The 13,965-nt window shown below is 43.7% G+C and overlaps 1 protein-coding gene across 1 annotated transcript in view; it reads right to left on the bottom strand.

Moving 5' to 3' along the window:
• Positions 1-13,965, bottom strand: part of LOC126457893 (SET domain-containing protein SmydA-8) — a 298,024-nt gene that overhangs the window by 187,699 nt on the left and 96,360 nt on the right. Inside the window, exon 2 of the mRNA XM_050094563.1 lies at positions 8,001-8,138. Within this exon, the coding sequence (XP_049950520.1) occupies positions 8,001-8,138 (138 nt within the window). The remainder of the gene's footprint in view (positions 1-8,000; positions 8,139-13,965) is intronic.

The following is a 13,965-nucleotide window of genomic DNA, read 5'->3' as shown; positions in this document are numbered from 1 at the left end:
CCTTTCCTGCGAGCATAAGGAAAGGGAAAAACCTATGAACAAATTATCCAAAAATTAATTACATTTTTCATTAGATCTTAGCTTAAACCCAACGGGGACAGTCATGTAGTAAGAAGGCCAGGGAAACAAAATAGTAAAATTTATACCAGTGCACTGCGGCGGGGGACTACAACAACCTTATAAAGATATTAACAATAAAAAAGAGCCCTAGGTTGCATAATGCTCTTCATTGGTAAAAAATTACGCGTTTCGACCGATTAGGGCATTATCAGGTTATCTGGAACTACGACAGAAAATTGACAATAGAAATTGGATGAAGAAACAATTAAGCTTTGTCGTCATGCATCGACGTCGACGTATTTTTTGTTAAATGACAAATACTTTGAACAAACTGGCGGAGTTACTATGGGGAGTCCATTATCCTCATAGTTACCAGTTTGTTTATGGAAGATTTTGAGGATACGGCACTGAAGACGGTGTTCTTAAAACCAACTTGTTTTTGTAGATACGTCGACGATACATTTGTAATATGGCCACATGGAAGGGATTCTCTGGATAGTTTCCTAGGTCACTTTAATTGTGTGCATCCCAATATTCAGTTCACGTTGGAAGTCGAAAAGAATGTAAAACTTCCGTTTTTAGATGTCTTGGTCTACAGGAATCATGATGTGACATTAGAATACAGTGCTTATCGTAAGCCCAAGCATACGGATCGATAGTCTTCATGCATCAAATTGTCATCTATTGCACCAGCTCAAAGGAGTCCTACATATATTGGTAAAAAGAGCCTATTCCATTTCACATGTAGATAGTTTGACACAACTGGATCATCTAAAAGCAGTGTTCAAGCAGAATGGTTATACGGACAATCAGATCCGTCGTGCTCTACAGATTGGATCTTTGCGGGAACCAACAGAAAGTGCAAGCAAATCGGTGGCGTTCCTACCTTTTGTGGGCAGAATATCGTCTAAAACAGGAATAATTTTAAAGAGATTTGATATTAAAAGTGTATCCCGTTAGCTGGTTAAGACTAAAGCGCTGCTGGGCTCAGTGAAGGATGATTTGGGTTTCAGGAAGCCCGGATTCTACAAAACTCCCTGCCATTGTGGGAAAGCTTATATTCAGCAAACGATTCGTACGGTCCAGGGTCGACACATGGAGCACCATCGTACCATGCGTTTATGTCAGCTACAAAAATCTGAAGTTGTGGAACATTATCTTACTGAAGGACATAAAACGTTGTACGATGAGATGCAAGTGGTCGCCCCTGCGACGCGTTTTGGGACTGCGTAGCGAAAGAAACCATTGAAATCTAACTATCTTACGCTGTTTTGTTTGACGTTAAAAACAACTATCTTCATTTCAGTCATCATAAGGTGTCAACAGTGTTTGATGTCGATTTATCGTTTCCGTGAGTTTTCACCAATGGTGCGCTGTCGTGCTTTGCACTAGAGGTCAGTTATGTTCGCGCATGCGCATTGGTCCCACAGGCGGAGTATAAAGGAGCTGCCGCTGCGTGTTTGATTTCATCCGTCCTATGCTCTGTTATGCCAACGTTGCCTGGATCTCAGCCTTCCCCCCCTCTCGCCCCGCTTTTATAAGGCCATCCAAATCCTTGAACGCCACGCGCTCCACCTTGACTTCCACATCCGCCTTCCATCCCCCACATGGATCCTGTACGAACTAATCCCCTTCCCCTCACCTCCTCCTTTTCCTCCAACATATCCACATCCTTTATACTGTCTGCAGGCTTGATGTCCTCACTCCCTCGTGTCCTCCTTCCTCCTCCGCCCATTGCGGCGCCTCTATCATTGCATCCCACCCTTTTTCCACAACCACATCTTCCATATCCTCCATAACGGCAATTTCCAGCACCTCTCCCTCCTGGATGATGAACTTCGCCTGTGACGTCTACCCTTCTTACCAACTGTAGCCCGGCCTTGTTTCCGCCCCTCCCTAGGGCCCCCCATTCCTCATCCCCTCCTTCCATCTGAGCGATTTTTCCCCTTTCTCCCCTGAGTCTCTGCACTCCCTCCTCGGCTGTTTCCCTCTCCCATCTTTCCCTCCCCAGCACCCTTCAGTGCGCCACCCACCCCATCCCACCTTCCCCCTTCTCTACCCCGTTTCCCACACTGCCCCTTCCCCTTCACGCCCCCTACTCCCTTCTCCCTCGTCTCCCCATCCCTGGTAGATCCTCCAAGTTTTTTATTCATCATCCAGTGTGCTGCATCAGTGTTCGTTTCGGTGCAGTTCTAAAGTGTCGTCAAGTGAGTGGTTTTTAATCATGTGCATGACTTGTATATAGTTTTGTTGTCCATGGTTTCTCCATGCTGCACTGCCCATCGTGTGGCTGTATTAATCAGTCTGCAACTTGTTGTGCTCTTGCCATACTTGGGCTTGGGTCTTTTAATACTCACAGTGTGTGTTTTTTTGTGTAAAATATTTTTTTTTGTTTTTAATCTCCATTTTGCAGTCACCCCTTTCTTTTGTATACCGGGTGATCAAAAAGTCAGTATAAATTTGAAAACTGAATAAATCACGGAATAATGTAGATAGAGAGGTACAAATTGACACACATGCTTGGAATGACATGGGGTTTTATTAGAACCAAAAAAATACAAAAGTTCAAAAAATTTCCGAGAGATGGCGCTTCATCTGATCAGATTAGCAATAATTAGCATAACAAAGTAAGACAAAGCAAAGATGATGTTCTTTACAGGAAATGCTCAATATGTCCACCATCATTCCTCAACAATAGCTGCAGTCGAGGAATACTGTTGTGAACAGCACTGTAAAGCATGTCCGGAGTTATGGTGAGGCATTGGCGTCGGATGTTGTCTTTCAGCATCCCTAGAGATGTCGGTCGATCACGATACACTTGCGACGTCAAGTAACCGCAAAGCCAATAATCCCACGGACTGAGTTCTGGGGACCTGAGGGGCCAAGCATGACGAAAGTGGCGGCTGAACACACGATCATCACCAAACGATGCCATTTGTTTTTTTTTTTTTGTTTTTGTAATAAAACCCCCATGTCATTCCAAGCATGTGTGTCAATATTTACTTCTCTATCTACATTATTCCATGGTTTATTAAGTTTTCAAATTTATACTGACTTTTTGATCACCAGTTACTTTCTTCCATTATGTTCACCCTTGTTTATGTCTATGTTCACAAATGTTTCTCCTTTAAAAAAAAAATGTCTTCCTGTACACTTGTAACATCTCTCGGCTGAAGAGCAGCGCCTATGCTGCTGCCAGCCCACCCCAGATGGGGAACTAAAATCACAAATTTCAGCTCCGGCGAGTAAGTGCGACGGCTTACTCACCTGAAGATGGCGACCAGGTGGACTGCCGAAATATTGTGTCAAGATTACATTATGTTCTGGCTGGATATCCGATATAGGTATCATGAATAATGTGCCGTTTGTCAAAGTCGCTTATCTCAACGGATTTCCCCATTTGCAGCCCATATCTTCGCTAGGGTGATCCCCCGTCCGCGTCTGCTCTGCTTAAATGCTTTTGGTACTGTGTCACGTGCTGGCGACGCTACCAGACGGCATCCAACTTCGCGGTGGTCATAATGTTTTGTCTTATCAGTTTACTTAAAAACTGTAACCGTTGATTTACCTAACGTGAAGTGGGTCATCTGTCACAGCACCGTAGAATAAAACCACTCCCATAAATTGAAGACCCTGTGTAACCTCCCCACAAAATTTTTGCCAAGTGTAACCTCCCCACAAAATAAATAATATGGATAATGATTCTGATTTAGTGTAACCTCAAAACAAAATTCCTTTACATTTATAACCTCCCTACAAAATTCTTTTCACATTAACCTCCACACAAAATTAAAATAAATAATATGAGTATGATTCTAATTTACTGTAACCTCCCCACAAAATTCATTTACATTTAATCTACCCACAAAATTCTTTCTGATTTAATCCAAGCTCAAAATTCATTCACATTTAGAGTAACCTCAAAACAGAAAAATTCCTAAATCTCTCAACAGTAAAAAATTATAATTATGTCGTTCACATTCAGTGTAACGTCCCAACAAAAATAAAATAAATTCAGTAACCTGGTAATAATACAATGTAACTAACCTCTTAATTAAATTGTCGCTCATTTATGACTTTTCAGTAATTCACTGTGAATTTAACCTGGTAAATTTTGGACGACAGCAGTGCTGCGTCATGGCCCTGAAAGATCATTCTGAATAAAAAAAGGAAAAATTCTTACCTCAATGAAGTCGCCGGATGTATCTGCTCTTACAATAGTTTTTTTCGGCACAGCTCTGTGCAATGCTGGCCGACCTATGTGTCATTTATGAAAGGGAGCAACTGATTTTTCTATTGCAATAATCGGGATGATCGTGGATGGGAGAAATTAGTAAATTCTTTAAATTGAAATGAATGGTTGTTAAAAGTTACTTTTTATGAGGAAGATTATTATTACGAGAGTTTTAAAACATTTATATGCGACTTGAGATAACATTACTACATATGCGCGAGGCTGCTTTTTACCTTATACAATAATACTCAGGCTCCGGCATCGCTGCACCGCGACCGGGCCAGCCAACACGATACACCAGACCAGACCAGAGCAGACTCCAGACTAGCAACAACTTACTGCTACAGCTACATAGTTCCTACTGCAGTCAACACTGCTCTCTGGTCAGAGACCTTGCATATCGCAGGCAGCGCATGAGCAATACATCGAAATTACATCTGCTCGGACCTCTTACACCTGGCACAAAGTGCCGTGTATCATTTTTATTAGGAAAGTTTCCGTTTAGATATTGTACTGCATAATTCTATTTACTTTATCTTCTGATTGTATAGCAGGTTCCTGACTATGTTTATTGCTGTACGAAGCTCTGCCACATTTCTTTATCTTGTTCCTAATTTTTTTCTGTTTAACTGTTCTACGTTCGCATACTTAAAACCCTTACGTCTGTTCTTGGACAACATTTTTTAATAATATCTACACATTTTATTTCCCATTTTTACGTGGGTGTAGTGCGCTTATGAGAATTCCTTTCTCTCTGTTACAATCATGTTCTAATGATGGCTTTGTACCTGCATTTGGCGCCACATAGTGCGTGTTAGCTTTAGTAACCCCATGGGTCGCTTCCAGTTCCATCGTTACTGTACGTACACTGACTGTGAGCGTATATTGGTCCCCAGCGCATAGTTCCGGGATCATGTTTTCAGCTTATAAGCATGACCCACAAGGCACGAGGTAAATCGACAGTTGCACTAAGTATCCTTCTGTAGGTTTATTTTAGGTGGTTTTTATACTGTCTTCGACGGTGTTCTTCACGGTCGGTTACTGAGTGTTTCAGGCGTACTTGATGAATGCTGTTTGGTAGGAACTACAAGGTTTTATACATGATATGCTATCCTTCTCATGTTATATATTACGTTTTTGTTTTAACTTTTAGGTATAGTAGTTAAAATAACGCCAGGTTATTTCATAAGGCCATTTACTATTGTAGTTGCAAATAACATGATGTGCCCTACCCAACTGAAACGCGTCGTTTTTGGACTAATAAAGAGCATTATGTAGCCTGTGCCTGTTTCTTAATATGAAAGAAAACAGTGTTAAAGTTCATAATATTTGCTCAAACGTTATTTTTATCATTTGTGAGTGCACGACTGAGACAGTTAATAACAGGGCGAGAGAATATTAAAAATTTGACGCGGCGCCCATGCGCATTAGCTTAGGTAGTTTTTGTAGGCGTACTTGAGGTTCTTTCGCGGCTTGATAGACCACAAGTGTGTCGTATCAAACTCTTTGTCGACTTCCACTCGCTTATGTGGTACTTCGCAATCAGTTATCTATTTACACCCTATGTGAACGAGGCCACCAACCACACGACAGTCAATTCAAATGGTTCTAAGCACTATGGGACTTAACATCTAAGGTAATGTAATGAGCGTATGGCATTGGTGGCCGGGAGACCCCTCGCAGGGTGGTTCGGCCGCCGCTCCACAAGTTCTTTAACGCCACTACGGCGACTTGCGAGTGAATGAGGATGAAATGATGATGAAAGACACACAACACCCAGTCCTCTCGAGGCAGACCCCGCCGGGAATCGAACCCGGGACCCCTTGCGCGGGAAACGAGAACGCTACCGTAAGACTACGAGCCGCGGACACATCTAAGGTCACCAGTCCCCTAGACTTAGAACTACTTAAACCTAACTAACCTAAGGACATCACGCACATTCGTGCCCGAAGCACGATTCGAACCTGTGACCGTAGCAGCAGCGCGGTTCCGGACTGAAGCGCCTAGAACCGCTCTGTCACAGAAGCCGGCGATATTCAATTACCACTTGACAGTTGCCGAGGAGTCGCCACCGAAAGTTGGTGGATACATACCAGTTTAAGACTACGGCTACAAACCTGACAAGATTTTTATTTAGTCAACGATACCACGTATTCAGACGTTTCGTTTACCTTTCGCCATTTTAAAAGCAGGAGCGTTACATACACTGCTGGCCACCGTAAATGCAACACCCTGAAGGAAGCATCCGAATCAAGTGAAATTTACACCATGGGTTTGCAGCGATGAGATATGCAACTGATTAGAATTTCAGCGCAGACGCACATCACGCGCGCCTGTGGCGCCACCTGATACGCCATTTAAGGCTTGGCGATTTCGACGAGTGTACGTTCGGCACGTGTGTTTACCTTGTGGTTGTTTCACAAGACGATCAGTTATGCCTCGTAGACAACAGCGAACATCGTTTGATCAAGTATCCGAGTTCGACAGAGGAAGGATAGTGGCTTACCGAGATTGTGGAGTATCATACAGAGAAATCGCTAGTCGTGTTGGACGAAACCAAACAACTGTAATGCGGATATGTGACCGTTGGATGCAGGAGGGTACGATGGACCAACGTGGTCGATCGCATTCACCTCGGTGCACCACTGCACGTGCTGATAGGCAAATTGTGCGCATGGCAGTGACGGATCGCTCAGTGACATCCCGAACCATAGCACAGCACATTGCGTCTGTAACGCATCATCCAGTGTCTGCGCGTACCATTCGACGCCGTTTACAGCAGAATGGTCTGTCCGCAAGACGTCCATTGCTTCGTCTACCATTGACGCAGAACCACAGACGTCTCCGTCGCCAATGGTGTGATGACAGACGGATGTGGACGGCAGAATGGAATGACGTTGTCTTTACTGACGAGGCACGCTTCTGTCTGCAGCACCACGATGGTCGGATTCGAGTGTGGAGACACCGTGGAGAGAGGTTGCTGGACAGTTGCATTATGCACCGCCACACTGGTCTTGCACCGGGTATTATGGTATGAGGCGGTATTGGATATTGCTCTCGCACGCCTCTAGTACGCATTGCCGGTACTTCAAATAGCCGGCGCTACATATCCGATGTGCTGGAGCCAGTTGTCCTTCCTTACCTTCAGGGCTCGGCCACAGCCATATTTCAACAGGATAATGCGCGACCACACGTGGCACGCATTGTCCAAAGGCTCTTCGTCAATAACCAGATTGAATTGCTTCCCTGGCCGGCTCGCTCTCCGGATCTTTCGCCGATAGAAAACATGTGGTCCATGGTTGCTCAACGAGTGACCCAGATTACATCCCCAGCTGCCACACCAGATGATCTTTGGCAACGTGTGGAAGCTGCTTGGGCTGCTGTACCCCAGGAACACATCCAACGTCTCTTTGACTCAATGCCGAGACGTGTGGCAGCGGTGATCTCCAACAATGGCGGCTACTCTGGCTACTGATTCTGGCAGGAACCACATGTCACAGACGTCTGTAAACGTAATCATTTGATACTTGGTCAACATGTAATAAATTTTGTTGTGCTACCTCTTGTCTTTCTTGGTGTTGCATTTACGGTGGCCAGCAGTGTATTTTCCAATCTAAAGTCGGAACTTGAACTTTTTGGGGGCACCAGCTGCCTGGTAACTTGGTTTAGGAGTGATGGTGTGAGGGACGACAGAGGCGGGACTGACCTTGAATGGTCTGCAGAGCGGGCGGTGTGTGCCCCAGTGCGCCCGCTGGTGGTCCCTGCAGCAGTAGAACACCTGCTGGCAGCCCCCGCAGCGCTGGCTCGCCTCGCCGCCGCACTGCGCGCACCGTTCCGGCGCCATCTGCACACCACAGACACGCACCGCTCACTGACCGCTTTCCACGTCAAAATGACAATGCAGTTACGTACATCAAAGCGACAACACCAGTCACACCTACAAAGTACACTGAAGAGCCAAAGAAACTGTTACAGGCAGGCGTATTCAAATATAGAGATATGTAAAAAGTCGGAGTACGGCGCTGCTGTTGGCAACGCCTATACAGGGTGGTCCACTGATAGTGACCGGGCCAAATATCTCACGAAATAAGCATGAAACGTTAAAACTACAAAAAACGTAACTCGTCTAGCTTGAAGGGGGAAGCCAGATGGCGCTATGGTTGGCCCGCTAGATGGCGCTGCCATAGGTCAAACGGATATCAACTGCGTTTTTTGAAATAGGAACCCCCAATTTTTATTACATATTCGTGTGGTACGTAAAGAATATGAATGTTTTAGTTGGACCACTTTTTTCGGTTTGTGATAGATGGCGCTGTAATAGTCACTAACATATAAGTACGTGGTATCACGTTACATTCCGCCAGTGCGGATGGTATTTGCTTCGTGATACATTACCCATGTTAAAATGGACCGTTTACAAATTGCGGAAAAGGTCCATATCGTGTTGATGTATCGCTATTGTGATCAAAATGCCCAATGGGTGTGTGCTATGTATGCACCTCGGTATCCTGGACGACATCATCCAAGTGTCCGGACCGTTCGCCGGATAGTTACGTTATTTAAGGAAACAGAAAGTGTTCAGCCACATGCGACACGTCAACCACTACCTGCAACAAATGATGATGCCCAAGTAGGTGTTTTATCTGCTGTCGCGGCTAATCCGCACATCAGTAGCAGACAAACTGAGCGAGAATCGGGAATCTCAAAAACGTCGATGTTGAGAATGCTACATCAACATCGATTGCACCCGTACCATATTTCTATGCACCAGGAATTGCATGGCGACCACTTTGAACGTCGTGTACAGTTCTGCCACTGGGCACAATAGAAATTACGGGACGATGACAGATTGTCTGCACGCGTTCTATTTAGCGACGAAGCGTCATTCACCAACAGCGGTAACATAAACTGGCATAATATGCACTATTGGGCAACGGAAAATCCACAATGGCTGCTACAAGTGGGACATCAGCGACCTTGGCGGGTTAATGTATGGTGCAGCATTATGGGAGGAAGGATAATTGGCCCCTATTTTATCAATGGCAATCTAAATGGTGCAATGTATGCTGATTTCCTACGTAATGTTCTACCGATGTTACTACAAGATGTTTCACTGCATGACAGAATGGCGATGTACTTCCAACATGATGGATGTCCGGCACATAGCTCGCGTGCGGTTGAAGCGGTATTGAATAGCATATTTCATGACAGGTGAATTGGTCGTCGAAGCACCATGGCCCGCACGTTCACCGGATCTGCCGTCCCCGGATTTCTTTCTGTGGGGAAATTTGAAGGATATTTGCTATCGTGATCCACCGACAACGTCTGACAACATGCGTCAGCGCATTGTCAATGCATGTGCGAACATTACGGAAGGCGAACTACTAGCTGTTGAGAGGAATGTCGTTACACGTATTGCCAAATGCATTGAGGTTGACGGACATCATTTTGAGTATTTATTGCATTAATGTGATATTTACAGGTAATCACGCTGTAACAGCATGCGTTGTCAGGATTGATAAGTTCACAAAGGTACATGTATCACATTGGAACAACCGAAATAATATGTTCAAACGTACCTACGTTCTGTATTTTAATTTCCGAAACCTACCTGTTACCAACTGTTCGTCTAAAATTCTAAAATTGTGAGCCATATGTTTGTGAATATTACAGCGCCAACTATCACAAAGCGAAAAAAGTGGTCCAACTAAAACATTCATATTTCTTTACGTACTACACGAATATGTAATAAAAAATGGGGGTTCCTATTTCAAAAAACGCAGTTGATATCCGTTTGACCTTTGGCAGTGCCATCTAAACCATAGCGCCATCTTGTTTCCCCCTTCAAGCTAGACGAGTTTCCTTCTATGTAGTTTTTTCGTTGGTGCTTATTTCGTGAGATATTTGGCCTGGTCACGATCAATGGACCACCCTGTATAAGACAACAAGTGTCTGGCGCAATTGTTAGATCGGTTACTGCAGCTACAATGAAAGCTTATCAAGATTTAAGTGAGTCTGAACGTGGTGTTAGAGTCAGCGTACGAGCGATGGGACACAGCATCTGCGAGGTAGCGGTGAAGTAGGGATTTTCCCGTGCGACAATTTCACGAGTGTACTGTGAATATCAGGAATCTGGTAAAACATCAAATCTCCTACATCGCTGCGGCTGGAAAAAAAATCCTACAAGAACGGGACCAACGACGACTGAAGAGAATCGTTCAACGTGAGAGAAGTCCAACCCTTCCGCAAAGTGCTGCAGATTTGAATGCTGGGCCATCAACAAGTGTCAGCATGCAAATCATTCAACGAAACATCGTCTATATGGCGTACCCTTGATAACTGCACGACACGAAGCTGGACCCGTCAACTCCGACATTGGACTGTTCATGACTGGAAACATGTTGCCTGGTCGGACGAGTCTCATTTCAAATTGTATCGAGCGGATGGACGTATTCGGGTATGGGGACAACCTCATGAATCCATGAACCCTGCGTGTGAGCAGGAGACTGTTCAAGCTGGTGGAGGCCCTGTAATGGAGTGGGACACGTGCAGTTGGAGTGATGTGGGACCCCCGATACGTCTAGACAGGACTCTGACACATGACAAGTACGTGAGCATCGTGTCTGATCACCAGCATCCATTCATGCCCATTGCGCATTCCAACAGACTTGGGCAATTACAGCAGGACAATGCGATACCCCACACATCCACAATTGCTACAGAATGGCTCCAGGAACACTCTTCTGACTTTAAACGCTTCCGCTGGCCAGCAAACTCCTGAGACATGAACATTATTGAGGATAACTGGGATGCAACGTGCTCTTTAGAAGAGATCTCCACCCCCTCGTACTCTTACGGATTTATGGACAGCCCTCCAGGCTTCATGGTGTCAGTTCCCTCCAGCAGTACTTCAGACATTAGTCGAGTCCATGCCACGTCGTTTTGCAGCACTTCCGCGTGCTCGCAGGGACCCTACACGATATTAGACAGGTATACCAGTTCTTTCGCTCTTCATTGTAGTTAAAAAGCAGCTGTTACGCAGTTCATTCTACACAGCGGATGATTTGTTGGAAAAAAAATTGGCCAAGCGCGAGTATGTGTCTAGATAGTTCATACATCCTGGGAATCGAAAATCTTGACGACTTCAACCTGTATTGATACTGGCAAGACAACGAGCCCGGGAATTCCAAAATCGTATCAAAATCTGTACAGTAGTTTTTGGCACTAATCTGTACATACAAAAAACAACCATGCAGGCTACTTTAGTTTATATAGGGTAGTATACCTGCCCCTCACTAAGGACTTTACGGAACACGTAACGCATTCAAAAACCACGTTTGAGATTTTCGTATTCTTTCATTCGCTACACGCAAACTAATAGTCCTACAGAAAAAATGAACAAGACCTTTTCGTATGGAATTTAACGTCGTTCAGGTTTGTGCTGTGATATACTGTATTTTCTCTGGAGTCCACGGTTTACGAGTTACTCGAGAAAAACAAATAAATGTGATCTTCAAAAGCGTTTTTCTTAAATAACTCTAAAACTGTGGACTCCAGGGAAAATGCATCCCAAAATTTAACAAAATTAAGTTTCCTACAAAGATTTCCTGTTAATTTTTCTGAAAGACTAACTCATAAATATGGGGAGATGAGTCGGCTTCTAAAGGGAGATTTGTTCCGCCTAATACGAACTCTATCGATTGATCAATGAGAGGATACGGAACAAAAAAGATCTAATGAACTTACGTCTGGAAATGCACGGTTTCTATGCTAGAGACTATTTATTCAGTCATACATTATTACAGAAACTGTGCGTGCACAGAGAGAATATTTAATAAAATATTTTATTTACTTTTTAAGGCAAGACTGCAACTTACATTTTATGTTTGCATGCTTCAATATTTTTCTATTATGCTTTTCACAGATGATGAATGCTCCGTAAATTCTAGTGGCAAAAAGACACTTTTTTGTTATGACGTAATTATAGTTTAACGATTTCCGGATTTTTTTAGCTTTACTTGTATTGTGAAACCTTGCTTCTTGGAATATTTCATGGAAAGTACACTACAGGTTTTGATGAATGAGTCTGAGAGTATGAGAATATGTTAGATAAACGACCATATCTTTAACCATATCCTTCAACTGCGTTGACTTAGTAGCTTAAATGTATCACACTTCCTCAGTAAGTGACATAAAATTCAGTTTGACACTTCAGCCTGTCCCTTAGAAGAAGGAATCATTAACAGTCGCACAGACAGACGAAGAGACAGACGAACAGGCGGACAACAAAGAGAGCATACAAGAGTTTCGTTTTCACTGATTGAGCTACGGAACGCCTTAAACACAGGGTAGGGGTTGGTAAAAAGGTAAAACAAGTAAGTATGGCAAGAATGATAATATAACATCTCTGTCATTTATCATCACTCTTTTGAATTTTTAACATTTCTACGTACGCCGTACCACAAGAACTGCTTAACCGACCTCGTGGCCGCGTGACAGCACGTCGCGGAGGATGCGTTACCCTTCGTAGTGATCGCGCAAACTATTAAGAACCATGTCCCGCCCTTTGCAGTGTCCAGGGCACTATCATAAATATGGGTGACTATAAATAAAAGTGACAGTTTGCTCGTCTCATTGCGTATTTCTTTTGGTTACCTTCTGTACTATACCGTAGCAGTCCTTTCTAAGTATGGTCCACATTTCATCGACCTATGTTACTTAGCAATAAGACATAATGCGAAAGTTACTTTTATCTTTAACTTTTGCGCACTAGTGTGTCTAAATACATATATAAATAAGTTTATGGTGCATAATGTGATTTTACAAATTGAGAACGGAAGATAACTTCTGATCCAATAGAAGCGGGTAGCTCACTCCACACTTGGTTTGAAAAATGTAAGAAATAATCATCCTCATTAATCGAAACCACTAGGACAGAAGACAATTCACAATTTAGCATACCCTACACTGCATGTCCAAAATATGTTTATAGATCATCAGAATATTCGATAGTTGAAGGAATTACCGGCTGACAATAGCCAACACAAAATATTTTAGTGCACTACTGCATATTCGTTGCAATAGTACCATAGCGACCTATGAATTGTTTGTTATCAGTGGAATAGAACGCCATTTCCTACACGCTAAACTATACTTAGAACTAAACCTGAGGAACATCAAGCGAGATGACGTAGTTATTAACGCAGAAGGGTCGTAATGGGAAGGAATTTGGTTGAGATCCATATCTGGTCACCTATATTAAAGTTACCCGTTTTCAAGCACTTCATTTAATTGTCCCGTGTGTCGCCAGACAGACATCACAAACCACAAATTTGTCATGGGACGTCAGACGCTGGCAAACTGTGTCCATAAACCGTAGCAGTAAGTGCGCTTCGCATGCGACCAGCATTTTGGCTTTCATGCACAGCGGCAGCATAGAGTCGCAGCGCTGCCGTTGCTTTCCTCTCCCAGCGACAACTCCGTGCTATACTCACTGCTCAACACGCGCGCGGACTGTTCGCGAATAATTGCGGCTATAGCTTGAAGTTTAGAATAATCTTATTTTCTGGATATTTTCTACATCAACCGCTGATAGGTCAATCAAAATCATGATGCACGTCACAAAACACTCAAACTCACACGTGCACATTTTTTTGTGGCAGTACATTAAT

Source organism: Schistocerca serialis, chromosome 2 (genome assembly GCF_023864345.2).
Source record: "Schistocerca serialis cubense isolate TAMUIC-IGC-003099 chromosome 2, iqSchSeri2.2, whole genome shotgun sequence".
Lineage (NCBI taxonomy): Eukaryota > Metazoa > Arthropoda > Insecta > Orthoptera > Acrididae > Schistocerca > Schistocerca serialis.
The sequence above is the reverse complement of the archived record's forward strand: the minus strand, read 5'-3'. Positions and strand labels throughout refer to the sequence as shown.